Below are 27064 nucleotides of genomic sequence, written 5' to 3' on the forward strand. Positions count from 1 at the left end.
CGGCAGTGAAAGCACAGAGTCCTAAGCACTAGACCACCAGGGAATTCCCGCTGGCCATCCTTTCTAAAATTGCAACCCTCACCCTCACGCACTACTTTTCTGTTTTATTTTACTCCTTAGTACTCTCAGACACACTGTGTATTTTACTTATTCTTTTGCTGGCTAGAAAGAAAGCATCAGGAGGGCAGGTGCTGAGTCTTACTCATCGCCTTACCTGACCTAGCTATGTACTGACTTCTACCTGCCTTTGCCTCTTGCTGCTGTCCATCCCCAGGTGGAGGCCCTGCTCCATCTGGCCCGCCAGAACCGGGCTGTGGCCCGCACAGCCCAGAATGAGCGATCGTCACGAAGTCACAGTGTGTTCCAGCTGCAGATCTCTGGGGAGCATGCTGGCCGAGGCCTGCAGTGTGCGGCCCCCCTCAGCCTTGTGGACCTGGCTGGGAGTGAGCGGCTAGACCCCGGCTTGGCCCTCGGTCCTGGAGAGCGGGAACGCCTTCGGGAAACGCAGGCCATTAACAGCAGCCTGTCCACGCTGGGGCTGGTCATCATGGCCTTGAGCAACAAGGTAGTAATGGGGGTGGGGGCAGGCGGACCCCAGGGAGAGGTTGGGGCTAACCATGCTGAACCCAGCCCTGTCCTAACCACCTGTCCCCCCCAACCCTCTAGGAGTCCCACGTGCCTTACCGGAACAGCAAGCTGACCTACCTGCTGCAGAACTCTCTGGGCGGCAGCGCTAAGATGTGAGGGGAAGGGGTGGGCTGGGAACCACAACATTGGGGTCAGGGTTGGGGAGGCAACACCGTGAAGACCTGGTCCAGGCTCTGCCCAGCCACTGATGCTGGGGCTTGGCCCCCTCTCTCTCCACAGGCTCATGTTTGTGAACATTTCTCCCCTAGAAGAGAATGTCTCCGAGTCCCTCAACTCCCTACGTTTTGCCTCCAAGGTGCGGTCACTACCAGTCCCATCCCTGTCAGACCTCCTGGGGATTATAGCCTTCTCCACCCCTACCCTACTGTCCTTCAGGCCAGGGGGCATGGTTCATCCAGAATGGATGTACATTTGCCAGGCATCTGGGGCACTACCTACCTGGATCCTTTTTTTTTTTTTTTAACTATTGACGTTTGGGGGTTTTTAATTAAGTTTTTAAAAATAGGTAGTTGAAAGGTCAAAACTATATCAATAGAAAGCTATATACAACAAGTGAGATTTAACCACTGCCCCTGTCCCCATTCTCTCCACTTGCCCTAGTAATCATTTTCATCATTTATCATTTTACTTATCCTTCCAATGTTTCTTTTTGCAAATACAAGCAACATGCATGGGATTTCCCTCCTTATATAAGACGTCTCTTCTCCCCCTCTCATATATTATGTTGTCCCGTGCTTTTTTTTTTTTTTTTTTTTTTGCGGTACGCGGGCCTCTCACTGCTGTGGCCTTTCCTGCTGTGGAGCACAGGCTCTGGACGCGCAGGCCCAGCAGCCATGGCTCACGGGCCCAGCCGCTCCACGGCACGTGGGATCCTCCCGGTCCGGGGCATGAACCTGCGCCCCCTGCAATGGCAGGCGGACTCTCAACCACTGCGCCACCAGGGGAGCCCCGGGGAGCGCCCCCATTATTTTTACATCTCTCTAGGACTCCACTGTGTAGATGCACCAAAGTTTATCCACCAGTTCCCTCTACTGGACACTTGGATTATTTCCACCCTTTTACTATTACATACAAAGCCATGTTGGCTAACCTTGTACATTATCATTTTATATTTGTTTAGTTACATCTAACTATCTAGGGAGAGATTCCTTGAAATGGAATTACTGGATCAAAGATGTACAGGTTTTTCAGACTGTTCCAAATAGTGTGAATTCAGGCTCCAATCCCCACGAAGATCAGCTGTGTCCATGGCCATGAATTCTCTAGGAGATTTAAGCTCCCTCTACTAGAGTTAAATCAGGATGTTTCTTTACTGTCTGCCTCCAGAGGGCAATTTTTCCCTCTGGTTACTTGTTTTCCTGAGGGTATAGTCCTACGATGTGTTCTGGCTTTATTCAGGGTCTCTGATCTTGTGTGCCCTTCTGTACTCTTGCTGCCATGGTAGTAGTCAGCCACCTTAGCACCCTGCCCTGGTCTACTTTAATCAGGATTTCCCTTGCAATCTTGCAAGTTCAGGTAAAGTTCTTTTTTTTTTTTTTTTTTAGTTTATTTATTTTTGGCTGCTTTGGGTCTTCATTGCTGCACGTGGGCTTTTTCTGGTTGCGGCGAGCGGGGGCTGCTCAGGTTTCTTATTGCGGCGGCTTCTCGTTGTGGGAGCATGGGCTCTAGGTGCACGGGCTTCAGTAGTTGTGGCTCGCAGGCTCTAGGCACACAGGCTTCAGTAGTTGTGGTGCAGGGGCTTAGTTGCTTTGCGGCAAGTGGGATCTGCCCGGACCAGGCCTCAAACCCGTGTCCCCTGCGTTGGCAGGCAGATTCTTAATCTCTGCGCCACCAGGGAAGTCCCCAAGTAAAGTTCTAGCAACATCATTAACACCCAACAACATGAACTCTTTAATATCCTCTAATACCCAGTAGATGTTGAATTTCCCTATTGTCTCAGAAATGCTTTTTATACATTAGGTTTGCTCTGTTCAGGATCAAAGCAAGGGCCGCCCATTTCATATGGTTGAAATTGTCTCGAGTTTCTTTTTAAATTTTTATTTATTTATTTATGGCTGCATTGGGTCTTCATTGCTGTGTGCAGGCTTTCTCTAGCTGTGGCGAGCCGGGGCTACTCTTCATTCTGGTGTGTGGGCTTCTCACTGTGGTGGCTTCTCTTGTTGCGGAGCATGGGATCTAGGTGTGCGGACTTCAGTAGTTGTGGCACATGGGCTTAGTTGCTCCACAGCATGTGGGATCTTCCCGGGGAGTAGGGCTTGAACCCGTGTGCCCTGCATTGGTAGGCGGATTCTTAACCACTGCGCCACCAAGGAAGTCCGAGTTTCTTTTAATCTATAATAATCTCATCCCCTTTTATAGCATTTATTTGTTGAAGAAGTAGGGTCACTTGTCCTATAGAATATACCACATTCTAGATTTTGGCTGGTTGCTTCCTCTTTCCTTCACAATTTTTGTAGATTTAGAGGCTTGATTTGAATCAGGTTTAAATTTCTTGGGGAAAAAAACTTCGATGGTGTGATACACTTTCTATTGCATCATATCAGGAGGCACCTAGTATCTAGTTGTTCCACTTTTTTTCCCCCTCCCCCTAATTGTTCCACTTTTAATGATATAAAAATTGATCATTGGGGGCTTCCCTGGTGGCACAGTGGTTGAGAGTCCGCCTGCCGATGCAGGGGACGCGGGTTCGTGCCCCGGTCCGGGAGGATCCAACATGCCGCGGAGCGGCTGGGCCCGTGAGCCATGGCCGCTGAGCCTGCGCCTCCGGAGCCTGTGCTCTGCAGCGGGAGAGGCCACAACAGTGAGAGGCCCGTGTAACGCAAAAAAAAAAAAAAAAAAATTGATCATTGGATTAGGGTATTGTCAGCCTGATCTATCCATTTAAGAACTCCATATCAGCTTTTCCCGTAGTGATTTTATCAGTAATGCTATCTAGATCTATTATTAGGGAGTTTTTAAATGGTGATTTTTTTTAAATGGTGATTTTCTAATTTTCTCAGTTCTACATTTATTAATCACAATTCTTCTATAAATAACTCCCCTTTGCCATCTATTTGGTTATTCTGAAATTCAGTCCATATAGGTAAGATGGGATAAATGCTAGATTCTTTATCAATTTTCAGTATTATAAGTTGGTATCCTGGCAACTTTCAAAGGTGAACACTGAGTTTTTATCCAGGAGGTAACATCTTACAGATACTTACTTGTACTTTTGGTATATATCCTTTGCGGTCATTATTCATTCTGATGCTCAAATCGCCCATCTTTGGCCAGTAGAAGCTCCAGCTTGGCTCCTGTGTCCTTTAGATAGGTCCCCAGTAGTCTTTACTCCAGATCCATCTTGTACATTTCCTCCCCTAGGCTTGGAATCATTAATTTTCCAAATAGCCTTGGTTCCTAAATTTGTGTCGTTCTTGTTTTATCTAGCTTATTAAGCATTAGTGTTGGGAGAGTTTTGGGGGTGTCTAGTCCGAGGTACTGCTAGAAACAGAAGCTCCTCTCCCTGCTCCTTTGTGAGGCTTTTGTTCCTTCTCAGGCCTTTCCTTCTCTTCCAGACCTAGAATACCTAGTGGGCATGGGAGAACTGAGACCAGCCTGAACTTCCTTTCAGAGCCCTTATTTTAGGATTCTCTGAGGGCAGCCCTAATATTGGGGGTTGGGAGGTGATTTGGAGAAAACTGTTCTTTTGGTTACTCTGAAAACGTTTTTTATTTTGTTTGTCTAAACCCCCTGCCCGCAGGTGAACCAGTGTGTTATTGGTACTGCCCAGGCCAATAGGAAATGAAGACGGATCTAGATTGTGTGTGTGTGTGTGTGTGTGTGTGTGTGTGTGTGTGTGAGACCGACGGGGAAGGGGGGGCGGTGGGGGGTGCTTTATTGGGGGGGGCACTGTGATACCTGGGCCTATCAAATAAAGAAGAGGGTTTTTGTGGGTTTTTTTAAAATAAAGGTTTTATTAGCTGTTGCCCAATAAGGGAGATATTTTTCATGCCTGTAAAGATGGGAACTGTGGATCTTCCATTCTGCCAAGCATTTGTGTGTGTTTCACGGGGTTAGGGGCTTCGGCTTTTCTCCCTAACAGACCATCCCCGGAGTCGGGTGGCCTCTAGCTCCCATACCCTGCCCCCGTCGTCCGCGTCTAGGAGTTGCCCACTAGGTGGGCACTAGGTGTCCACAGTCACTAGTTCTGTTTCCCCTTTGCCACAGGCCACCCCAGCCCGGGGCAGGAACTCCTCTGGCGAGTGTGGGAAGGTAGGAACCCGAGCCCAGGGGCGCGGCTGGCGCTCCCTCCCACAAACTGCTGGCTCTTTCCTCCCGCTCTTTCCCTGCCTTCCCGTTCGAACCGCTGGGGCTGGCCCCGCCCGCTGCCCATTGGCTGGCTCTCGGCGGCGTCATCGCCTCGGTACTAGCCCTCCCGGTCCGTGGACCCGCCTTAGAAGTGCGGGGCGGGACGCAAGCCCCGACTCCCTCGCGCCAACTGCCGAGGGCCACCGCCCCGTAAAGGAGGGGCTGGGTCCTCCCAGGTGCCGCGCGCGCGGGAGGGGTCACGCGTGCGCAGAAGCACGGCGACGGTGGGCGGGGGGGCAGCTAGGCACAGCGAGGGCGGGGCCGGGGCAAAGGCGGGGGAGGGCGGGGCACTCGAGGGAGGAGGGCGTGGCGGGGGCAGTGAGAGGGTGGGTGGAGGGCGGGGTCGTGAACTGGGGCTGGGGGGTGGGACTTGGAATGACACTGAAGGTTGGGGGGGCAGTTAACGGATGTGGCATGGGGTGAGGGCCCGGCCGCAGGCCGGCGGCCGGGAGGGGGTATTTCCTCCTGCCCCGAGGGCAGGTCTCCCTTTGGAGGATGGGGCTGCGGGGATTCCCTCTCTCGCCGGGTCCGACAGTCCGCACGCCCCATCCGCGGAGAAGGCGCCGCTTGCTCTGCACCCTCCAGGCCTGTTGGAGGTGAGGGAGGTGGGGTGAGGTGGGGCCCGCCCCCCTACCCCCGGCTCCTCCTTCCCCCCAGTCCTCCCCTCCCACCATCCTCCCCCCGAGCCGGTTTGTCCCTCCCCTCCCCTTCCCTTCCCTTTCCTCCCCTCTCCTCCCCTCCCCTCCCCTCCTTCCCCCCGCCGCCTCCTCCTCCTGCCGCTGCCGCTGCTTTGGCTGCTGCGTCATACGCCCCAGAGCCGCCGGGACGGAGGGGCTGGGCCTGGGGACCCCCCGGTCTCTGCCTGCACGCCCCCCGACGCCCAGACGTGCCCTCCCCGCGCGGGGGGTTCGTCTCGGTCTCCCACGTCTGCCTCTGCCCGGCTCCCGGCGGCCCCAGCTGTCACTGGTAAGGAGGCGGCGGGAGGCGCCCGTGGGGGGGCAGGGAGCCGGGGGTCGGCGCGCAGGGCGCGGGTGGGAGAGCCGCGTCGCCCGGGCATCGGGTCGGGTCGGGCCGACTCAAGTCCCCTCTCGGACTCGCCGTCATGGGGAGTAGAGACCGAGACTGGGACACGCCCCCCTCCCGGGGCACTCAGGGAAGTTATCTAACCCGGGGGCGGGAGCCCCGAATTTAAGGGTAACCTGACATAACCTGGCATCAAGATGATTGTTCTGAATGAGACACGCGGGCCCGGGAGGCAACCGTTTCCACTCTGGAAAACGTCTCCAGAAAAAGCTCCTAAAACACATCTCTGGGAAACAGTACCCCAATTATGATCCCTCTAAACAGCAATAGAAGGTGGTAGTAGAAATTGAGTGGTAACCTTTGCCTCTGCAACCATCGTTTCTGCTAAAATCTCAAGGCCAGCATATAACATCCCAGGGGAGCTCTGGAAGCTGGGAAACTAGAGAACTAGGTTGGTAGGGGGGGTAGGGAGAAGAGAGCCAGTGGTGACTGTGTTGGGAGAGTTGGAGTCAAGAAGCTCGGGAGGGGGGCCCAGTGGTTTCCCATCCAGGTGTCTCAGGGAAATGGAGACTGGGGGCACACCTGCTTGAGTTCTTGACAGAAAAATAGGCAAAGAAAATGGGGACCAGTTCCTCAATATTCATAACTTTCTCCTCCCATCCCACTTCTAGCTAGGCCCCCCCAGGATGCAATGGCACAGCCCCCCCGGCTGAGCCGCTCTGGTGCCCCCCCACTTTGGGACCCAGCTTCCCCTGCTCCCACCTCAGGCTCCAGGCCTCGACTTTGGGAGGGTCAAGATGTGCTGGCCAGATGGACAGATGGGCTGCTATACTTGGGGACCATCAAAAAGGTAAGACCTTTGATCTCTGACTTGTCACCTTTTCTCATTTCCCTTATCTAGTTCTGACTTCCATTTGATCTTCTGTGCCCACCCATTCCAGGTGGACAGTGCTCGGGAGGTGTGTCTGGTCCAGTTTGAGGATGATTCCCAGTTTCTGGTTCTATGGAAAGACATCAGCCCTGGTGAGAGGCCTGAGGGTGCGCATCCCGTGGAAAACAGAAACCTGGTGTGGGAGGCAGAAGGGGCTTAAGGACAGGCCTTCTGACACTGTATTCTTCACAGCTGCCCTCCCTGGGGAGGAACTCCTCTGCTGTGTATGTCGCTCTGAGACTGTGGTCCCTGGGAACCGGCTGGTCAGCTGTGAGAAGTGTCGCCACGGTGAGAGAGCGGGACACCTGAATGGTCCAGCTTGCCCTGGGCCTTCCAGGCTGCCTCTCACCCTTCCCTCTAGCACTGGTCTTTATACCACCTGTCCTGGCCTGAGTCCCCAAGTCACTGCTCTGGCCCATCTCCTCAACCCTGTAACCTCACTCCCTTCCAGCACAGGGAGCGGCAAACATGGGATGGGACATGTGAGCTCTGCAGGCAGAAAGTAGTTCAAATACACCCTTTTCTACCCATGTGACCTTGGGCAAGTCCCTAAACTTTTAGGAGCCACAGCTGCCTCACCTGCTATTAAAATAAAGGTAACACGCCCACCCCAGCAGGACCATGGTCAAGAATGAAGTGAGATGGGTAAGACTCCTCCTGTCCCAACACCTAGTGCAGACAGGTATGCAACGCAATGAGTGGTCTATCAATATTATCGTTATTCAGCTTATCATCAGGACTGCCACGTTCCAAGGGCCCCAGCCCCCGGAGAGGGAGAGGGCACATCCTGGGTCTGCCGCCAGTGTGTCTTTGCCATCGCTACCAAGGTAAAGGCACCTTCCTGTGGGAGCCTCCCACCCCCAGCCTCTCCCGAGTCCTTTCTTCCCCCACCCCTGAGGCCACTTGCCTGTTCCACCTGCAGAGGGGAGGTGCGCTGAAGAAGGGCCCCTATGCCCGGGCCATGCTGGGCATGAAGCTGTCCCTGCCGTACGGACTAAAGGGGTTGGACTGGGACGCCGGGCATCTGAGCAACCGGCAGCAGAGCTACTGTTACTGTGGTGGCCCTGGGGAGTGAGTAGTGAGGGGCGGGGGTTAGGGAATAAGTTGTGGGGGGCGGTGGTGGATGCAAGGAACGAGGGAGAAAGAACAGGGTGGCTGGCTGGAGTGTTGAAGGTGTGGGAGAAGGTGGTGAGCTGGGTTTGGGGCAGTTAAGGAGGGGTATTTGGGGGTCACTGGTCCTGTGTTTCCCCTCAGGTGGAACCTGAAGATGCTGCAGTGCAGGAGCTGCCTACAGTGGTTCCATGAGGCCTGCACCCAGTGTCTGAGCAAGCCCCTCCTCTACGGGGACAGGTGAGCCTGGCTGGGCTCTCCAAGAGCTCTGCTCCATCACCTCCATCCCCCACCCTCCCATCCCAGACCTGGTCTCTTCCCAACCTCTGCAGCTTTGCTTACCTGTTGGCCCGGTCCTTGCTTGGGAGCCCCCCCCCCCCCCGCCACAGCATGGTGTAGTTTTCCTGTAAAAAGTATTTTTTTCCCTCTTGCCCATGTCCAGGTTCTATGAGTTTGAATGCTGTGTGTGTCGGGGGGGCCCTGAGAAGGTCCGGAGGCTACAGCTTCGCTGGTGAGCTGGATGGGGCACGACCTCAGCGTAACTCCTCCCTCAACACCCCCAGTTTTTCACCTTACAGGCCCCAGCCCCCCGCCTTGCGACACCCCCTGGGTTTTGTAACCCTTCTACCACCTTGACAAGTTAATGTTTCTCCAGGGTGGACGTGGCTCATCTTGTCCTCTACCACCTCAGCGTTTGCTGTAAGAAAAAATACTTTGATTTTGACCGTGAGATCCTCCCCTTCACCTCTGAGAATTGGGACAGTTTGCTCCTTGGGGAGGTAAGGGGTAGTGCAGCTCTGGGGGTCAGGGTGGACCAAGGAGATGTGGAGAAATGGGGGAGGGAGGGAATCACTGCTCCCCTGACCCCATTTTCCTTCCCCTCCCCCAGCTCTCAGACACCCCCAAGGGAGAACGTTCTTCCAGGCTCCTCTCTGCTCTTAATAGCCACAAGGACCGGTGAGTTGGAGGGAGGCTCAGAAAGGGATGGAGATATGGTATGGCAGCCTGGGAGGGGAGGGGCTGCAGCCCACCTGGAAGATCACCTCTCTAAAGGACTGAGTAATGGCATAGGAGGGTCCCTTTTCTACGGCACTGACCTTATATTATTTCTCCCCTTACCCCAGTTTCATTTCAGGGAGGGAGATTAAGAAGAGAAAATGCTTGTTTGGTCTCCATGCTCGGATTCCTCCCCCTGTGGAGGCCCCTACTGGAGATGGAGCCCCCACCAGGTCACTGGTCCAGGGGGGATGGGGAAGTTCTCAGGGTGTATGTATGGAGTCGGGGAGGTCTTGGGGTGTCCGGGAGGGGGCTGGGGGGATAAGGAGGCCTCTTACAGCTTCCCTTCAGGGCAGGGCCCTGGGGGAGGGGTCTCACGTCCCCTGGGGAAGCGCCGGAGGCCGGAGCCAGAGCCCCTGAGGAGGAGGCAGAAGGGGAAAATGGAGGAGCTGGGGCCACCCTCAGCAGTGCGCAACCAGCCCGAGCCCCAGGAGCAGAGGGAGCGGGCTCGTCTGCAGAGGGCACTGCAGGTACAAGGGCAGGGGCACCCCGTGGGGCAAATGGTGGTGTGGGAAGAAATCAAGGATTATCTCTCAGTCCTTTGCTCCTTCTAGGCCTCAGTGTCTCCACCACCCTCCAGCCCTAACCAGAGTTACCAGGGCAGCAGCGGCTACAACTTCCGGCCCACAGATGCCCGCTGCCTGCCCAGGTCAGTGCACCTCCTGCCTCCAGCCAGGTGTACTCCCTTGGAACCTCTCTTCCAGTTGTCTACATCTTCTGGACTTTCTCACCCAGAATTCTTTCCCCTCTCTCCCTTGGCTGCCCACTTCTTTTCCTAGAGACACTTAGAGCCAATGTCTGCTTCCCAGTATTCTGGGGACAGGGGTTCCTTGAGGGTAGTGTTTGAGCTCTGCCCTTCTCAGGGGAGAGGGTCCTGTTCCCCTGCTTCGGGTCCTGACTTTCCCCCTCCCCCAACCCCAGCAGTCCCATCCGGATGTTCGCTTCCTTCCACCCCTCTGCCAGCACCGCAGGGACCTCTGGGGATGGTGAACCCCCAGACAGGTGAGATTCTACTCCTTTACCTGTGATACCTCTGTCCTCTTCACCTCTGTGCTCTTAAGTTCCTTGGTCTCTAACCGTTTTTTTTTGTTTCTCTAATCCACACATGGCGTCCATTTCTGGTCAGTCCTTAATCTCCATCTGGACTGACAATTGCCTTCTCTCCCTAGGTCACCCCTGGAACTTCACATTGGTTTCCCCACAGACCTCCCTAAAAGTGCCCCCCACTCGATGACTGCCTCATCTTCCTCAGTCCCAGCCCCCTCCCCAGGTCTTCCTAGACGCTCAGCACCCCCTTCTCCCCTGTGCCGTAGTTTGTCTCCTGGAACTGGGGGAGGAGTCCGAGGTGGGGTCGGCTACCTGTCCCGAGGGGACCCCGTCCGGGTCCTTGCTCGGAGAGTACGGCCTGATGGCTCTGTGCAGTACCTGGTTGAGTGGGGAGGAGGGGGCATCTTCTGAACAGCCTGCCTCTGCCCACTTACTTCCCCATTCACATACACCGGCACTTTCATACCCTGACCTCTGACCTCACCTACAGCTGGGATGTACCTGCGGCGGTAGGGGGTGCTTCGCCCTACTGCCCAGGCTGGAATCCAGGTGGGGGGTTGGGGAAGAGGCTCTCTCTTCTCTACTCCCTTCATGATTCCTGACCCTTCCCCCATTCCTCTTCCCATTTCCTTTGATGTTATTTTGTTACAGCTTTTTAAATATTTTTAAAAATTATTTAACCCCTGGGGACGGAGACTGAGGAGGGGAGGATGATAAAGGATCCTGGGCTCTGTATCGTTGAAATAAAGATAAATAAACTTAGCAGCTCTGAGTCATTCTGAAAGATGAGAACAAAGGGACTAGAAGCACTTCTGATCTTCCCAACCAAATTCACTTTTTGACAAGGAAAAAGGAAAATGACAGAACTAAAGCTTTATTAAGGGTCCAGTCATCACCTGGAAGGCAGGGGGCATTGAAGTATATGAAGGGAACGTGGCAAAAACAAAGGCTCATCATGGTGGGGCTGTGCCGGACTCAGGAACTGACCCTGTAACCTGGCGCACCCAATGCAGGTACGGGGAGTTCCCCTGTTCCACAGGCAATGCAATCACCTCGGCCACTTCGTAAGGGTGCACAGAACTGGGAAAAAGATGGGGGATCACTCAGAGATTTACCCGAAGGAGCCCACCCGCTTAGACTGCCCAGCAAGTCTCACCCCACAGGACACACCCTCACCTCTACCCATAAAGTTCTCACCGAACAAAATCTGTCAAAGCTGGAACCAAGGAACTTTGGGTTTTAATCATCTAAGGGGGGGAAGACAGTTGAATCAAAAGGTGAAATTGATTTCAGGATCTCAGACGAGAGACAGGGATCAAAGTAAGTGGTCAGGGAATTAAGTTTTTGTTGGGTGAGGGAACGTTTCTCACCATCAGCACTTCACTGTCCTCCTCAATCTTTCCTTTCCACTCATAGCTGAAAAGGTCAGGAAGAGAGCGTTGTGGCAGCAAAGATTTCCCCCAAGGAAAAAAGACTGCCAGTCAGACCCGAGAGGTAGGTTAACCCCCCAACTTCTATGACTCACATGGATGTAATCTGAGGAATGAGGTTGACGCAGGCTGCCAGGTGCTTCTCCACCACAGCCCTGAAGGTGAAAAGACAGCCCCATTTAGAAACCCCGTGACCCGGATTTTTGCACTGGCAGCCCAGAGACAGGCAGGAAGCAGCGGGAGGGCACTCTTCTCCCCCACCTCCAACTCTCCCTTCCTAAGCATCCTTCCTCGCTCCACACTGAGGTCCCCACCTGGCGATCTCCTTGGCGACCTTCTCGTTGGGGCAGGTGACAAAGGCTGCAGAGACCGAGCCGGCAGCGTAGGCGGAGCCCGAGGCCGGCGAGGGCTGGGACGGGGGGCTTCCTGAAGCCATGGACAGCAGGGCTCGGGGTAGCAACAGAAGGCGAGAGACTACAGGCAGCAGGGCCGGCATCCAAAGAAGCGACAGGAACAGAGCGGCCTGAGAGCAGGAAGTGAATTCTGTGTCTCCCCATAAATACCCCAGGAAATTGCACCCCGGGAACCCTTTGCTTGGATAGACACTCAGGCTCTGCCTTCCCTCTTCTGCACCCCAAAGGAAGAGGTCCCTGAAGCTGAGAGAGAAACTTGGAAAATTAAGACAAAGACTCGGTTTTCACTACCTCCTCCCGGGCCAACCTCTGGGATTTGGGATGCGGGTGGTGGTCGAAGCTTCGAGGACCGGAAGAGGCGGGGCCGGTCACTCACCCCTCCGCCGAGCAGGAATGCGGGAGCCCGCCCCCCCCTCATGCAGCCTCTGCTGGTAGAGGAGAGTTGAACATCAAAGGCCACACGTTACGCCGAGGAAGGGCCCCAAAGCTAGGAAGAGCGGCCTCTTCTTACCTGGGCAGCAGCCACGTGATAAGAAAACAGCGCTGACCACGTGACAGTAGAAGCCGGACCACCCTAACCCCCAGAGCCAGCCAATCCTTGCCCTCACGTGGCCCAGTTTGTCCCGCCTCCCAGTGAGGGAGGGGCGAAGAGGGATCCAACCAATCAACAGCCGGGTCTGCAGCCGTGCACGGAAATGGGACACCCGTTTCCGTGTAAACCGGAAACGGCCTATTGCAGGCTGAGGAGAGCCGCAGCGGCGTTCCACTGTCACGTGAGGGGGCCGGTCCTCTCAGGCGGCGGTACCTCAATGAGCTACGCGAAGAGACCAATCGCGGGACAGCCTCGCACGCCACGTGATGAGAGACCTGGCGCAAGGAAAGGGGGTTTGGAGACCCCGCAGAGTCGATGCGTCAGGTTGTGGAGTGGGGAGTCATCCTTAAACCCCAGAATGTGCTTAGTAACAGCCCCTACACTGTTCCCGAGGCCTTAAGGAGTGGGAGGGTCTTAGGAGATTGAACCTCAGGGGGTGGAGAGAACGCCCCCTGCCATTTTGGTTAGGAGTGACAGATGCCTGAATTGGGGATGCACAAGTATAACCTGAGGAACCAGCTGTCCCTGGGTAGGGGGGAGTGATTAGGCAGACACGGCGTGGCAAGACCATGCCTAGGTGAGGAAAGATGCATTTTAAAAAGAGGACAGAGTGAGACCCTGTAAATGGGATAGAAGATGATTAAAATGGGGCTGAGGGCGCTCAGCACTCTTAACTGAAACCCCAAAGCTGGAGACAGACTGATGAATCGGTATGGGGTGTGGGGGAAGGGCTGCAGGTTGGGGATATGGAGAGGACACCAGGAAGTAGTGATGGTCCTTTTGTCCCTTATCCCCTTGCTGCTTCACTCTCCGGGACAGGTCTACGTCTCACTCTTGGGTCTCCTTCCCTTAATCCATCCCCCTAGGAGCAGGACCTGTCCTACATAAACTCTCTGGGGCCCAAGCACATCCTGTGACCCAAAAATGGAGACAGGGGCCAATGAGAGGAGAAATAGGTGGGAGGAGGCAGGGAGAAAAACGCTCTTGCGTCACCCCCTACCCAGTATTCCCCCTTCCTCCTAGGTCTGGGGTCTCTGGTCTGCTCTGTGGGTATGACTGGGCATTTCCCAGGCTGAGTTCTTTCATACCTGCCTCTCGGGCTGGGGTCTCCCTGAGATCTCTGTCTTTGGGTTTGGAGTTTATCTCTGAGATCTCTGTGGGGTCTTTCAGTATTTGCCTTGGCATCTTTCTCAGGACTGAGTTTCATTGTTTTTTGTTTAGGGGGTTTCTGGGTCCGCGATCACCCTCTCTCAGAGATCTTAGAAACTCTTCTTTATGAGTCTGGGGTCTCTTGAGTTCTGCATCTCCGGGCTAGCTGAGTGTCTCCTGGCCCCGCCCCCACTGCCCCCAGGGTCTGGAGTATCTGTCTCTCGAGTTGTCAGTCTCCGAGTCTGCAGTTTCTTTTCTCTGAGATCTAAGTCTGGGGTCTCATATCTCTCTCTGGGTCTGAGTTCTCAAAGACCTAATTCTAGGTCGGGGTTCTTTCTGAATCTGGGTCTCATCTATTTCTTTGAGTCTAGTTCTTAGGTCTCAGTCCCTGAGATCACGTCTGAGTCTTGAGTCTAAGATATCTGTGGCTATGGAGAACCTTTTTGAGACAGGATGCTCAGGTTTTGACCTTTGACCCATCTCTCAGAGTGGGGGGCGGGGGGGTCTGGGGTCTTTTTTTCTGAGACTTGGGTCTCTTTTCCTCTAGACTTTGGGTTTGTGCCTCAGATTATCCCCCGCCCTCCCACCACCCCGGGTGGCAAGGTATCTTTCTCTGTGGGTCTGGGGTCTCCCCATCACAGGGTCTGGGGTCTGCATCTTTAGAACTGCTCCGTCTCTGGTGTGTTTTTGAGTCAGGGGTCTCTCCCTCTCTGGTTCTCACTGAGTAGGGGTGGGGGCTGCAGAGACTCTCTCCTCCTCCTCCTCCTGCTCTTTCCTCTCGCGCTCGCTCCCCCGCCCCCCTCTCTCTCTCTCTCTCTCCCTCTCCCTGCTGCCGCTGCTGCCGTTGGCTCCTATTCTCCTCCTCCTCCTCTCTCCTCCTCTCTGCTCCTCTCTGCTCCTCTCCGCTCCTCTCTCCTCCTCCTCCTCCACCTCCTCCTCCTTCTCCCCCTCTCTCTCCCCCTCTTTCTCTCCTCTCTTTCTCCCCCGGCCCCCCCGCCCCCTCCCCCCCAGGCCTGATGAGCAGGTCTCGCGCCTCCATCCATCGGGGGAGCATCCCCGCGATGTCCTATGCCCCCTTCAGAGGTACGGTGGTGAGGGGAGGGGGAGGGCCAGTTGGGGGGGGAGAAGGGGGGAGGGGCGGGGGGGCTGGGCAGAGCTGGGGCCAGGGAGGGGAGCAGCTGAAATAGAAGGGGAGAGGAGGACCGGGAAGGCGGGGATGGGAGCAATGGGGAAGGAGGGATTGGAGGTCAGAGAATAGGGGTAGATAGGGGCCGGAGGAGCCAAGAAACAGGCCTTGAAGGGGGGGCTGAGGGGAAAATGATGAAGGGGAAAGAGATCGCCAGAAAGGGTGGGAAGATAGAAGGACAGGGTTGGGGGAAGAGCTGCAGAAATAATTTGGAGGTGGGAGCTGAGAGATGAGGAAAATATCAAGGAAATAGAAGGACAGAGTTTTAGGAGAGGGGCTAGGAGGGGAAAATGAAGAAAATGAAAACATAGGGGTGAAAAGAGAAGCCAAGAAGATGGGGGGAAGAATATGGTGGGGGGCTCAGAGTATGGTAGGGGGTAGAAAAAGACAGGAGATGGAGGGAGAGAAGAAGGGGCCAGATGGAGAGAGAGGGAGGCAGTGGGGGGAGGGGGGAAGAGGAATGGAGGGTCCAGATGGAGGGAAGAGAGGAGAAAGAGAATGGGGAATGGGTTGGGGGAGGAGAGACCAGGGCAGGGGGAGGGCCAAATTCAGTGTGTGTTTGTTGGGGGGGTGGAGGGGGCAATACAAGTAAGACTGAGTGATGGGAGTAGGGGGCGGGTTAGGACCCTGCCCCACACTCTGACCCTCATCAAGGCCCTTGACCATTGAAATGTAATCCCTGGGGTCTTATCCACTTCCTTCACTTCACCACTTTTATCCCCCTCCCCCACCTCCAATCCTTATTTCCATTCCCCCTCCCTCCTCTGGTGTCCATCACCTATATCTTTCCCCCCATATGGTGTCCGTTCCTTATATGAGTCCCCCTTTTGTCCTTCCCCTATATCAGTCCCTTCTCTGGTGTCCATTCTCTTCCTCACTTCTATCTGGTAGCTCCCTTATATCTCTACCACCTCTTTGCCCCCCTCCTTCTTGACCCCCTTGTCCTAGTACCTATGAGGTCCACCTCATTTTCTCTGCCCCATGTCCATTTGAGCCCTTCTGGTATATTCCCTTGTCCCTAAAGATTTACCATCATTCCTGTCTCCTTTTCTCTTAGATCCATCCTTGTTATTTCTTCTCCACCCCATCCTCTCTTCCCCACCCCATTCCCCATCTTATCACCACTAGTCTGTGCCTACTCACTTTCCCCAGCTCTTATCACCCATTCCTCTTTTCTTGGCCCCTCTACTTCCTGGGGTGTTGGAGATTTGGGGAGCAAAGACACAGGTTTTGGTGGTTGGAACAGGACCTACAAGAGATCCCCATCTGAGCCCTGTGGAATTGCTCATCCTAGTAAATCTTTCCCCTTTCTCAACTGTGTTTCTCTGTCTCTTGCATCTGCTTCCCAGAATCATCCTTACTTAAGTCCAGACAATATTTGTGTGTGTATATTTCCAGAGTTGCTCCTAAGCTAAGTTCCCCATGTCCTTCCCCGCTCCCGGAAGGTGTCCCCTGAAGTCTTACCTGCCTCCCTGTGGCTGCAGCCTGAACCAGTCCCTCCCATGATGATGATATGTATCAACAGATGTCTCCTCTGGGGGTCCTCAGGGTCTGATTGCAGTGGACATGTTTCCTGCAGTGTCTGCAGTCCCAGAGCCTGGGTTTTGGTAATCTCTGTATCTAGAGGGTATTGGTTAGAATCTCTGAGGTGGCATTGAGATAGTGAGAGTTTCAAAGTATTGGGGTTTCTAGATACTTGTATTCTGGGGGTTCATCTCTTACTCTGACCTGCAGATTGGGTAAATTTGAAACATGTTTATAGACAGAAAGGGGTTAGATTTTTCAAAACTCCTATTCAGAGCTTTCAGTTGGAATGAAGTTCAAAGAACAGTTCTTTTCCTGCAATATACCCATGATTAATTATCCTGTAAAGGTAACAGGATTTTTCTTCCTCTAAACTCTGACTCTGATTCCTTAAGCCTATTTTCTATCACTTTGATGTCACCAATTTGATTTCTGTCTTCTATAGGGCCTGTCTCCTACGTCCCTGTGATGGTGTGTGGCATTGGGGTTTAAAGGGGAAGCAGTTTGCAAGGATGGGGGCATGGGAAGAAGAACAGCAAAGTTGGGGAAGAAGGACCCTGGGTGGGGGTGGGTCTCTGAGCAGGGGTGACCCTTAGTCTACTGTTCTTCTTTTTTAGAAGTTTTGTCCCCAACCCCAGCTTTAGTCTTGGGAGACCCAAGACTATGTCACATGCCTGGATCTTCCATTCTTCCCTCCCCTCTTTCTTCCTCAAGCTCCTCACCGAGCCTTGGGGAGGTTCCTGACTTGTAGAGTTGGCTCCCATCCTGTCTGTGTAGACGCGATAGGACGGGGAGGGGGTGGTGTAGGGGGCAGTATTGAATCTTCGACCTCCGACCTCCGGGCATGGAGTAGGGGAAGACATCAATTCAGTATTCATTCAAACAGCATATTTCCTACCTCCTCACTCCCCATCCCCTCCACAGCCAGATGCCTACAAAGACCCATTCTCCCTGCCACCACTAGCAGAACCAGATCTTTCCCCAAAGGAGGAGCAGGGTTGGGCTAGGGGAGGAGGGAGTGGAGGAAAGAGGAGCGGCAGGAGGGGAGGCCCTCTCATGACTCTGACTCTGGGAACAGGTAAGTTCCCTCACTCCCTCTCTTTTCCAGATGTTTAGCTCTTAGAGTCTCATGACCCAAATGTCCCTGCTTTCCCACAGCTCTGTAGTCTTCCTCTTACTCTCTTGCAGATGGGTGGTGCCACGTCCAAATCCTTGTCTTCTGCAGCTATCTGGATGACCTCCCTCTTCCCAGACACTTGCCACCAACCTCCCTGTGTTTTTCTTCTGCCAGTTTTGCTGCACCCTCCACCTTTTTATTTTTCTGAAGTGGTTGGAGAGCTCCTTCACCTTTCTCTGACTCAACTTGTACCTTCTCTGTCATGATATAATTCCCCTCTCTGAACCACTCCTCTGTATTTCTTCTGCCAAGTCTCCAGAGTCCCCTGTGATGTGATTCCCCTCACCTCTTTTTCCCCAGATAGAGCAGCTTATCTTCTGTTCCTGTAAAGTTACTGGGGGCCTCACCCCCATCTGTGATCTCCTCAAGGCGGGTGGGTTCCCCTTCTGCCCCTTTATGGACTCTCTTCTTGCCATTTTAGACACCTCTGTCTCCCAGATACATAGAGCCTCCCTTACCGTTTCTGTGTGTCTCTGCCCCCTAGATGTACGGGGACCCCCTATGCACCGAACCCAATACGTTCATTCCCCATATGATCGTCCTGGTTGGAACCCTCGGTTCTGCATCATCTCGGGGAACCAGCTTCTCATGCTGGATGAGGACGAGGTGAGCAGGGTGGGAAGGCTGGGAAAAGACCTCTGGGTAGTGTGGGAAAATGTGGAGAGAAGGCTGGGGAGAATCCTCATTAGCGAAGGGACGCGAGACACAAAGAAGGCAAAGAGAGAAACACTGGCAAGTGGTGGGAGGAGGGTGGCCACTGAGATTGGGGTTGGGATGTCAGAAGGGGCAGGTGTTCTCTCCCCTTGGCCAGGGGGTCTTTGAGGGCCATGTACAGTGATGGGGAGGAGATATGGTTCTAAAGATTTGTGGGTGCCTCCTGTTTTCGCCCTGCTCATATTGTGGGATAGGTTAGGCTAGGGAAGGGAAACTAAGGGGCTTGGAGGAGGGGTAAAGACATGGGGATCACTTTGGAGGGATTGTCTCCAAAGCAATCATCAGGACCCTCTCCTCTCCCCCCACTCAGTAAGCCCCATCACTGACCACTCCCTGTCCTTCCCTGGCGTGGGGCAGAGTACAGGACTCAGAGAGTGGGGTCTCTGAGTGGGGAAACTGGGAAGGGGCTGCAGGGTACCAGGAGAGATGACAGAGGTCAGTAGGTCTGGGTGTGGTTGGCAGTGAAGATGGAGAAGGCTGAGATCAGGGTTTAGAGAGACACTGGGAGGGCTTTCGCCAGGGACATGGGGAAGGAATATAAGGGAAGAGATGCCTGGGGGTGGGGGGAACTGGGAGTATGGGAAGTTGTCTAAAGGAGTAAGAGTGGGATAGGGGCAGGGACTAGCCAGAGTGAAAGACGTGAAATGAACAGAGCATCCTTGTGGGAGGTGGCGGCGATGCAGGGTGATTAGAGTGTGGGTTCTGACTTTGGAGCTGGGTCAGCAGTGGAGGATCCATCAGAGGAAACAAGATGTGAATATGAAGGGTGGACGCCCAGAGGCGTGATTGGGAGTGGGGGTGATTTGGGGATCAGCTTTAGAGAGTGATAGGGCAGCCCGCAAGACCAGAGGGGTGGTGAGAGATGCGCCTCGAAAGCTGTCAGGGAGGGTGTAGCGAGGCAGGGTTAGAACTGGAGTTGAGGTTAACCAGGGTTTCAAGGGATCTGGGGGGCAAGTGAGTGTGGAGAGATGGCTGGGTAGAGAGCTTCCAAGGCACAGAGTCAAGTCCAAGTGTCCAGGGGAGGACACGGTGACTCAAGGGAGAGGTGGTTTGGGGAGTCAAGTTTTAGGCACTGGGGGGCATTTGAGTGATTCATTAGTGGTCACCGGTCTTGACCAAGGGTTTGAGGTCTGTAGGATGAATTGGGGAAACTGGAGACTGTGTGAGGATGAAGAGGGAGGACAGTGGGTGGGGGGATGAAGGAATGACAGAGCTGGGGACAGACAGGTCCAGGGGACCAGTGGCCAGAGACTGAAATAGGAAGGGTGCGGAGGGAGGGAGTGGGAAATGACAGAGTGTAGGACCACAGGGAGCTGGAATTGGCTGAGTTGTGGAGCCCAGGCTGGGGACTAGTGGGGTGGGTGGTTCTTGGAGGGGTGGAGGTTAGGAAGGAGGTGGCAAGGGCGAGTTGGGGATGAGGCTTAGGGAGAGGTGATGGCTAAAGGGAAGTGAGAGGGGCGATGGAAGGAGATGAAGGGTGGGGGGAGGTGACCAAGCCCTCTGGGGGGTGGGGAGGTTGGGTCCCATTCTGGCCGCAAGCCTGGCCGTGGGAGGGAGACAAGCTGTGGATCCTGATTATAAATGCAGCTTCTGCTACCCCCGTGACAGCCACGGAGGGAGGGAAGGGGGTGAGGGAGGTGGGAGGTTGGGAGGAAAACAGGGAGAATGGAGGAACTGAAGGTCAAGGGGAAAGTGGATTCAGGGAGCAGCGAAGGCCAGAGGGGTTGTGGGAATTCCCTGGAGGGTGTTTCAAAAGAAATGGTGGAAGAAAAGAGGAGGGTGGGACAGAAGGGAATGAGGGAGACAGACTCGGAGGGAGAAGGGAACAAGAAATCGAGAAATCCACTCACCCCGAGACACTTAAAAGAGTATAGAGGGGCGGGGGCAGAAGGTGGTCAGGCCTGGTGGAAAGGCAGGCTCATCCTTCCTTGGTGGGGGAGGGAAAGAGGAGGGACGGCCTGGGCCAGCGAGGTCTGACACCCCCCCCCCCCCGCATCCCCTAGATACACCCCCTTCTGATCCGGGACCGGAGGAGCGAGTCCAGTCGCAACAAACTGCTGAGACGCACAGTCTCCGTGCCGGTGGAGGGGCGGCCCCACGGCGAGCATGGTACGGCGGCCGAGCAGGCTCGAGCAGGCTCTCGTGCCCCGGACAGTCGCGGGGAGAGGGCTGAAGGTGGACAGGGTTGCATGGGAGGGGGAGTCCGGGAACCGAGGAGCTGTCAGGGGCCGGGAGGAGGCGGAGACAAAGTCTCGAATTCTGCGAGTGGGAACCTGGGCGGAGCAGGCGCCCTCCTCTGGGATCTGAGCGGGACGGAGGCTGTGGGTGAGAGGCCCCAGCGGTCCTTGCTGTTTCGCTCCCTTTTTCCTCTCCAGCAGCGAAGTTTGACTCTTTCCCCGGTGCTTGCAAAAATAGTCTCCTTAGATCTTTAGCTTCCTGTCCGAGTGTAGTTGCCCGTGCCCCTCCCAGCCCCAGGTCTGGGATCTTGGAAAGAATGACCTAGTTCCTGCCCTGCCCCCAGACCTCAGCCCCACCCCCACGCTCCTGATTCTTCTTCCAGACCTTAGGGCCTGTGGACCCTCCCTATTTTCTTTACCCTTTTCCCCTCTTCTTATCAGCTGTTTCTGTTTTCTGCAATTCTATCACCTTCTTTCTCTTTCCTCCCCGATTTCTTTATTTTCTCTATCCCTCTTGATTCCTCTGCCTCTCCCCTCTGCTCCCGGTGGATCTCCATCAGACCCCCATCTCATCTCCTTTCTGCCTGTCTGTGGAGCTATGTGCTCAGTCTGTCTCTCCAACTCTCCCTCTCTCCATCTGTCTCTTCCCCTCCCTCCCTCTTTCTGCCCCCCCTCCACCCCCCTCTTTAGTCATTTAAAAAAAGATTTTTGTCTTCCTGAGAAGTTCGCTTAAAAGGTTTCCATGGGAACAGTGAGGGGAGATGAAGGCAGAGAACAGAGATCTGCAGCCAAGGTGCAGAGAGACGCCCTCAGCCCCCCGGAAACCCCCTTGTTACTGCCCCCTACCACTCTGTTCCCCTTCCAGGACCAAGGGTCCAGGTCCTTCATCCCCTCAACCCCTTGTGACCCCTTTCTTCCACCAGCTACCCCTCCCCTCAGGGATCCAGGCTTCCAGTTTCTCTTCCTTGGAGAGAGCCAGTGGCCTGTCTCCATCCCTTGGCTCCCTTCAGCCCTCTTCTCATAGGCCCAGGCCTTACTGCCCTTGGGGGCCAGCTCTGGGACCCTGGGTGGATGGGTGGCCAGGGGTGTGTGTCATTGTCATGGAAACTTCTGACCATGGGGGTGTGTGGGTAGCACATCTCTGTGAGGCAAAGCCAGGTGGTGGTGGTGGAGTGTGTACAGAGAATGTGTGTGATGTCTGTCACATCTGTGTGTGTGAGAGAGACAGAGAGAGAGGGAGTCAGTCATGTCCATGTCTGGGAAAGGTTTGTGTACATGTGTGCATACCTGTGTGTCGAGGCCAGAATGGTCACATGCTTGTGGAGCATGTTTATCATATATCCGGTGGTTGGCGTCTCAGCCCACATATTCGCCTTCTTTCTCCTTACCCTCAGTCCTCAGGGTCTGGGGTCTCTGGTGTGGGTCTCCTGTGTGTTTAGGGGGAGGGCACCCATGTGTGTTTGGAGTTGGAGGACGGTATGTGGAGGTGTTTGTGTTGGAGGTTCAATAGGGGTCGGGAGGGGGTCCAGGGGTATATATATTTAGGGGGAGGGTTTAGCGAAAGAGTTGATAGCTGGTGAACGTTTGGGGTTCTCAGGTGGACGTGGAATGTGTAAAGGGCATGGAGGATGTGCTGCAGGGAACATAGGAGTCTTTGGGGCCCTGGGGCCCTGGGTCTGAGAAGGTCTGTGCAAAGGCTGTGGACTCTCGAGCCCAGGAGAGGTCGCCGGACCTTTGAGGGGCATTGGCATCCAGGGCTCCTCCTCTGCTGGGTGGAGCCGCAGCCCCTCGTTCCCTCCGAGGTTTTGATGGGGGGTCCTGCTCAGGAGGATGGTGGGAGGCCCGGTTGGTTTTGGGGGTCCCCTCGTCCCCCTCCCGTGTCTCTATTGCGCTGTCTCCGGGCGACGGGGCTCGTGACAGAGGCGGCCACGGCAGCAGCGGTCGCCTAGCAACGGCGGCGGGGCCCGGGCAACGGCGGCAGCGGCGGGAGCGGCGGCGGAGGGAGCCGTTCCCGCGGCCGTCACCGCTCGGCTGTCCCGGCCGTCCCGGGCCCCGCCGCCGCCCCCACCGCGCCGGGCGGCGCGAGCCGGGCCGCGCCGCCCCCTCTACCGCTGCACCCCGCCCCTCCCCCGCGCAGGGGCGGGGCCCCTCCCCCACCGGGGACATCCCCCCCGACCCCTCCTGGGGGCGGTGCGAGGTAAGGGCGGGGCCGGGCGGACGAGGAGCGCGCGCGCGTGGGGGGGCGCCGCGCTCTTGGGGGCGGGGGCGCGTGTGTGCGTGGGCGCCGGGAGGGGGGTGGGGAGGCCGCGGCGGCGGCGGCGGCGGCGGCGGCGGCGGCGGCAGCTGCTCCCTCCGCATGTTCTCGCTGCATCTTCCGAGTGGGGGGAGTTATGGTAACTGGAGGGGGACAGCGGAGGTCGGGGGGTCGGGGACAGGCCTCGTGGGGGCAGGGTCTCGAGCGCGCGGGGGCGGCCGGTGTGGGGTGGTCTTGGAGACCCTTGGTGGAGGTGGCAGCCCGGGTGTCCGCCTGTGTGTCGCTGTCCAAGCTCGTGTCCCCTGTGTGTCGGTGCCATGTGCACACGGGGGCCCAGTTCCTCGTGCACACATGTGCAGCCAGCGGTTTTCAAGTCTGTCCTGTCGTATCTTGCCTCTGCCGGCTTCCTGCCTAGGGGGCTGCTGGCCTGACCACTGGCTTGTGGGGCAGCTTTTGGCCTTACTGGTACCTGTCACCTCTGACCCTGAGAATGCATGTTCCTTGCTGGGGCTCACCTCCTATCAGCCTCCTGTGTGTGGGGATGTGTGGCTGCATGAGAAGGATTTTCTGTGTCCCTGGTGGCAAGTGTGTGTCTTTGCATGTGTGTTCCATCATTGGCCTGGGTATCTGTGTCAATCCCAGCATGGGTGTCCAGGGCGTGTCTGGATGTGGGTGGTGTGCAAGTGGGGGTAGAGAGTAAGTGTGTGAGCGTGTTCCTTGGAATCCTACCATGTATGAAACACCTTTGGGCTAGCAGGTGTGAGCCCCTGCTCGGTTAGGGAGTGGGGACAGAAAAGCTGAAAAGGGAAAGAGCGGGGTAAAGAGGAAAAGTGGGGAGTTGGGGGAGAGGAGGAATGAGAGAGGCTTGCAGAGGAGAGAGAGCTCAGGAGAGAGAATAGCTGGAGAATAGCTGGGAAGGTGGGAGATAGTGGAGCCAGATTTAGAAGAGAGAGAAGAGGTTTTAAGATGGGGAACTGGTTGGAGACAGCGGAGAAGGGGCCTGGAAGCTGGGAGGCAGCTTGTGGGGCAGAGAGAGTCAGGCCTTCGGTAAAGTGATCTCAGAGGAGAAAGGGCAAGATGGGGTTGGGATTTGTGTAGGCCGTGTAGGATCAGGCTTGGTTGGATCAGGGGAGGCCATCATAGAGGCTGGCTCACAGTGAGGCCTGGCATGGCAGGAACTGCTGTTAGAGGTTCCTGTTTCCAGCACAGAGTTTGCCCCTCATTTCTCTGCTCTCTGTCCAACTCTGTTCCTCCACCTGCTTTGGCAGCCTCCCTTTGTGGCTCCCCTTGAGAGCTGCCAGCTGGGTGTGACAGGGAAGAAAGGCCAAAGGGAAGGTTAGGGATTTGGGGGATTGGAGGGCAAGGGGAGATTCTGTGGGTGATGGCAAGATTAGAGAGATTGGAGAGGCGGGAGTCTAAGCCCTCGCTGTGTGTGTGTGTGTGTGAGTCCAATTGTGTGTGTATACAGGGTGTGTACATGTGTGGGTGTGTGCACAATGCCTGTGTTACGGGTCTGTGTAGGTGGCTGTTATGCGTGTGCATGCGTGTATACATCGTGCAGGGATGGGACATGGAGACCCAGGATCGTGGTGTATGCTTATCAGGTTTGCTCTGTGTGTGGACATGGGCGTGTGCCTGTTTTCTGCACATGTCACTGCATGCAACACTAATAACAGGATGTCCTGTGATTCTGTCACTCCGCCCCTTTTCCCTCTGTGTTTCTGCTCTGTTTTTCACTGTGGCAGTGAGGGTCTTTGTAAGTGTATGTGTATGTGGCCTCCGTGTACCTCTGACTTATATGGGAGTTCTTGGATCTTAGTGCTTGGTTGTACGTATAACGTTATATTACTTCAAGAACCAAGCAAACCAATTAGCAAATCCGTTCTCCTGTTAATTCTTTAGTTCCAAAATGTAATTTTAGTGGATTTGAAGTTAGACTTTCTGCCTTTATTACAGGAGCTTGCCAATGGAAATAGTGGCTGAGCTACATTCCATGGCATGAGACAGGCAGCTAGACCTGAGAAAGGCAAAGACTAGGAAGGAGATATTCTGAACCCTTAGATGCATTGTTGAGTGTGTTACAGAAGGGTAATTAACACGTTTGCTCCTTGGTCTGTCTGTATTCTGGTAGCAACCACGGATTCATGTGTTGGAGTCAGGGAAAGGCTGGGGGAGAAGAAAGAGTTGTCCTGAGACAGTGGTTGTGGTTGTACTTCTCATGTGAATGAAGGATGTTTGTGCTTTGGGGATACAGGGGTACCTTGATGTGGTCAGGATCATGGTATATTCAAACATGTGTTTTAGAGGTTAAAGTGGCTCCCCCTGTGTGGGGGCCCTGTGTGTGTCTCTGGGTTAAATGTCCCCTTCTGTAACGTGCTGCCCACATGACTGCCCGAGGGACTCGGGCCCCACATCCACACTAGCAGCTCTCATGTGAGTGTCTGGGTCCAAGTATGTACTCCCCTGTTGCAGTGCTCACATATGTCTAAGCATGTATACTGTGGGGTATCTGGGCCCCAGGGTCTCAGAATGTGGACCCGTGGCACCCCCCCCCCCATTCTCACAGTTGCCTGTATGTCTCATAAGCACCTAGATCCCTTTTTTATTTTTTGTATCATGGGTCTTATGTGCACGTACCCCCCACAGCTCGGTGTATGTTTTTGTGCTTTACACATGTGTTCCTGAGGGACTAACAAGGGTTCCTGTGTCATGGGAGCCACATTTTTGTGTGCACATCTCCTAACACCCAGGTTTTAAAGGCCTAGGGAAGCTGGAGACTGATTCTAGGGCAATTTGCAGGCGATTTGCAATTCAGGAAGCCGACAGTGAATGTGTAGCTGTGGCCCTCCCTTGTTTTGGAAACTAGAGGGTTAACAGGCAGCTCTTCCGGTCCACCCCCCCCCAGCATGTAGCTTCTTGTTGCCATGGAGATGGTAGCCCCGCCCCTGATGCAGCACCTGCCCCCCCATTGGCTGCAGTGGTGACTGTGGGGCTGAGGGGGGAGCCCAGGCCTGGGCAGCCATTCTGGAGCTGGAGCCCGAGCTTGGCATCCCCCCACTTTCATTCTCCTCTAGCCACTTGGCCCCTCTAAATTCCCTGGCAGCAGAGCCTCAGCTTCCCTCCTCCCAGCTGCCACCCTTCTTGACTCTGAGCAGTCTGAGCTTCATCGGCATTCATCTCCCCTCCTCCTCCTCTCCCTGCCCTCACTTGGGAGTACCCCGAGTCCCCATTGCCCATCTTCCCCACTCCCTGCCCGTTCCCCTGCATTCTTCTCTTTTCCCCTTTCCCCCTTCACTTCTGAGTCCCTGCCACTGCAGTGCACGTGGAACCAGCCCCTTCTCCCCTCCCCCCCACCCCTTCCTTGAATTTTCTGTCCCCAGGCTTTTTCCGCTTCCACTCCTCACAGGTCCCTTCCAAGACTTACCCCTCCAGTCCAGGGAGGGGGTCATGGGAGGTAGCTCTGGCCCTCCAGACAGAGAGGGGTTTCAGGAGTAGGGGCCAGGTGGAAGTTGTACCCAGCTGAGGGAGGAGGAAGGCCTGCCTCTGGTCAATGACCTTTAACCCGACTTTCCCCACCAGCTCGCCCCTTCCTGGGGGGGTGGGCACCAAGGACCTAGGTTCTGTGGATCTTCGGTGTCCTTTATTCCTGGAGTTTTACTGACCCTCTCAGCCATGCCCCTTTGCTGACTGCCAGGCCCAGCCCCAGTCATGGGCCTAAGGCCTCCCACCCCGTCCCCCTCCGGGGGCTCCGGCTCGGGTTCCTTGCCCCCTCCTTCCCGCCGCCAGCTTCTCAGCCGCCGCTGCTCTTCCTGCTGCTTTCCGGGGGGTAGGTGAGGCTGGAGCTAAGGGGCAGAGGGAGGTGGGCGAGTGTGCTGGGGCCAGGGGTGGAAACCTGGGCTAACGGCAACCCCCTCCCCAACTTCTGTTCCGGCCCTCTTCTCCCCTCCAGAATACCACTTGGGTCGCTCGAGGAGGAAGAGCGTCCCAGGGGGGAAGCAGTACAGCATGGAGGCCGCCCCCGCTGCACCCTTTCGGCCCTCGGTGAGTGAAGGCGCCTGCCAGATGTGGCTCAGCTGGGTCCCCTCCCCTCCAGCCCCAGCGGGAGCCTGAGGATTATGAGAAAGGAGGAAGGAGGGGAGAGAGAGAGTATGTGTGTGTGTGCCCCCACCTCTTTGGTTTCCCCCTTCTTGGCTCTGCCCCCCTGCTTCTCAGACCAGCCCTCCCACCTTCTCCAGGCTGGTGTGTGTGTGTGTGTGTGTGTGTGTGTGTGTGTGTGTGTGTGTGTG

At 55.5% G+C, this 27064-nt stretch overlaps 4 protein-coding genes across 18 annotated transcripts in view; 3 read left to right on the top strand and 1 right to left on the bottom strand.

The window, feature by feature from the left end:
• KIFC1 (kinesin family member C1) overlaps positions 1-24241 on the top strand; it is a 34567-nt gene extending 10326 nt beyond the window's left edge. For 3 of the 6 annotated variants that reach the window (XM_027126965.1, XM_027126966.1, XM_027126964.1), the window contains exons 8-11: positions 275-565; positions 667-740; positions 868-943; positions 4855-5536. In XM_027126965.1, the coding sequence (XP_026982766.1) occupies positions 275-565; positions 667-740; positions 868-943; positions 4855-5418 (1005 nt within the window). In that variant the 3' untranslated portion in view covers positions 5419-5536. Of the gene's footprint in view, positions 1-274; positions 566-666; positions 741-867; positions 944-4387; positions 4647-4854; positions 5537-24205 lie in introns of those variants that run through there. The other 3 variants (XM_027126969.1, XM_027126970.1, XM_027126968.1) reach the window with 3 other exon arrangements.
• Positions 5853-10925, top strand: PHF1 (PHD finger protein 1). Of its 7 annotated transcripts, none has more exons than XR_003437156.1 (15): positions 5853-5961; positions 6690-6868; positions 6960-7041; positions 7142-7237; positions 7676-7776; positions 7872-8020; positions 8204-8299; positions 8502-8570; positions 8715-8838; positions 8949-9016; positions 9184-9288; positions 9407-9585; positions 9670-9764; positions 10037-10117; positions 10285-10925. XR_003437156.1 is itself a non-coding variant. In XM_027126971.1 (15 exons), the coding sequence occupies exons 2-15, from the start codon at positions 6710-6712 to the stop codon at positions 10571-10573; spliced, it is 1704 nt and encodes a 567-aa protein (XP_026982772.1). In that variant the 5' UTR covers positions 5853-5961; positions 6690-6709; the 3' UTR covers positions 10574-10925. The 7 variants fall into 7 exon arrangements, 4 of the variants coding, with proteins under 4 accessions (XP_026982772.1, XP_026982773.1, XP_026982774.1 ...); XM_027126971.1 differs by having other exon boundaries at positions 9396-9585; XM_027126972.1 differs by having other exon boundaries at positions 9396-9585; positions 10040-10117.
• Positions 11013-12618, bottom strand: CUTA (cutA divalent cation tolerance homolog). 4 transcript variants are annotated; one of them, XM_027126975.1, is made up of 7 exons: positions 12517-12544; positions 12382-12433; positions 11907-12115; positions 11688-11747; positions 11533-11578; positions 11360-11409; positions 11013-11242 (listed from the first exon to the last, which is right to left on the bottom strand). In XM_027126975.1, exons 2-7 carry the CDS (start codon positions 12421-12423, stop codon positions 11116-11118), a joined length of 534 nt encoding a protein of 177 aa, XP_026982776.1. In that variant the 5' UTR covers positions 12424-12433; positions 12517-12544; the 3' UTR covers positions 11013-11115. The 4 variants fall into 4 exon arrangements, with proteins under 4 accessions (XP_026982776.1, XP_026982778.1, XP_026982779.1 ...); XM_027126977.1 differs by having other exon boundaries at positions 12297-12433; positions 12517-12532; XM_027126978.1 differs by lacking the exon at positions 12382-12433 and having other exon boundaries at positions 12517-12618.
• SYNGAP1 (synaptic Ras GTPase activating protein 1) overlaps positions 14735-27064 on the top strand; it is a 31608-nt gene continuing 19278 nt past the window's right edge. The window contains 4 exon segments of the mRNA XM_027126963.1: positions 14735-14829; positions 18118-18239; positions 20351-20456; positions 26728-26819. Of these exon segments, the coding sequence (XP_026982764.1) occupies positions 14763-14829; positions 18118-18239; positions 20351-20456; positions 26728-26819 (387 nt within the window). The 5' untranslated portion in view covers positions 14735-14762.

Source organism: Aethalodelphis obliquidens, unplaced genomic scaffold (genome assembly GCF_003676395.1).
Source record: "Aethalodelphis obliquidens isolate GAN/ISIS:26980383/991018 unplaced genomic scaffold, ASM367639v1 scaffold31, whole genome shotgun sequence".
NCBI lineage: Eukaryota > Metazoa > Chordata > Mammalia > Artiodactyla > Delphinidae > Aethalodelphis > Aethalodelphis obliquidens.

Coding starts and splice junctions, on each gene's coding strand:
- PHF1 (XM_027126971.1), top strand. CDS start 6,710: ATGGCACAGCCCCCCCGGCTGAGCCGCTCTGGTGCCCCCCCACTTTGG. Junction 9,586..9,669: donor GTCTGCAGAGGGCACTGCAG/GTACAAGGGCAG, acceptor TGCTCCTTCTAG/GCCTCAGTGTCTCCACCACC. Junction 10,118..10,284: donor GATGGTGAACCCCCAGACAG/GTGAGATTCTAC, acceptor TTCTCTCCCTAG/GTCACCCCTGGAACTTCACA.
- CUTA (XM_027126975.1), bottom strand. CDS start 12,423: ATGAGGGGGGGGCGGGCTCCCGCATTCCTGCTCGGCGGAGGG. Junction 12,116..12,381: donor CATTCCTGCTCGGCGGAGGG/GTGAGTGACCGG, acceptor TCCTGCTCTCAG/GCCGCTCTGTTCCTGTCGCT. Junction 11,410..11,532: donor AGGACAGTGAAGTGCTGATG/GTGAGAAACGTT, acceptor TCCCCCCCTTAG/ATGATTAAAACCCAAAGTTC.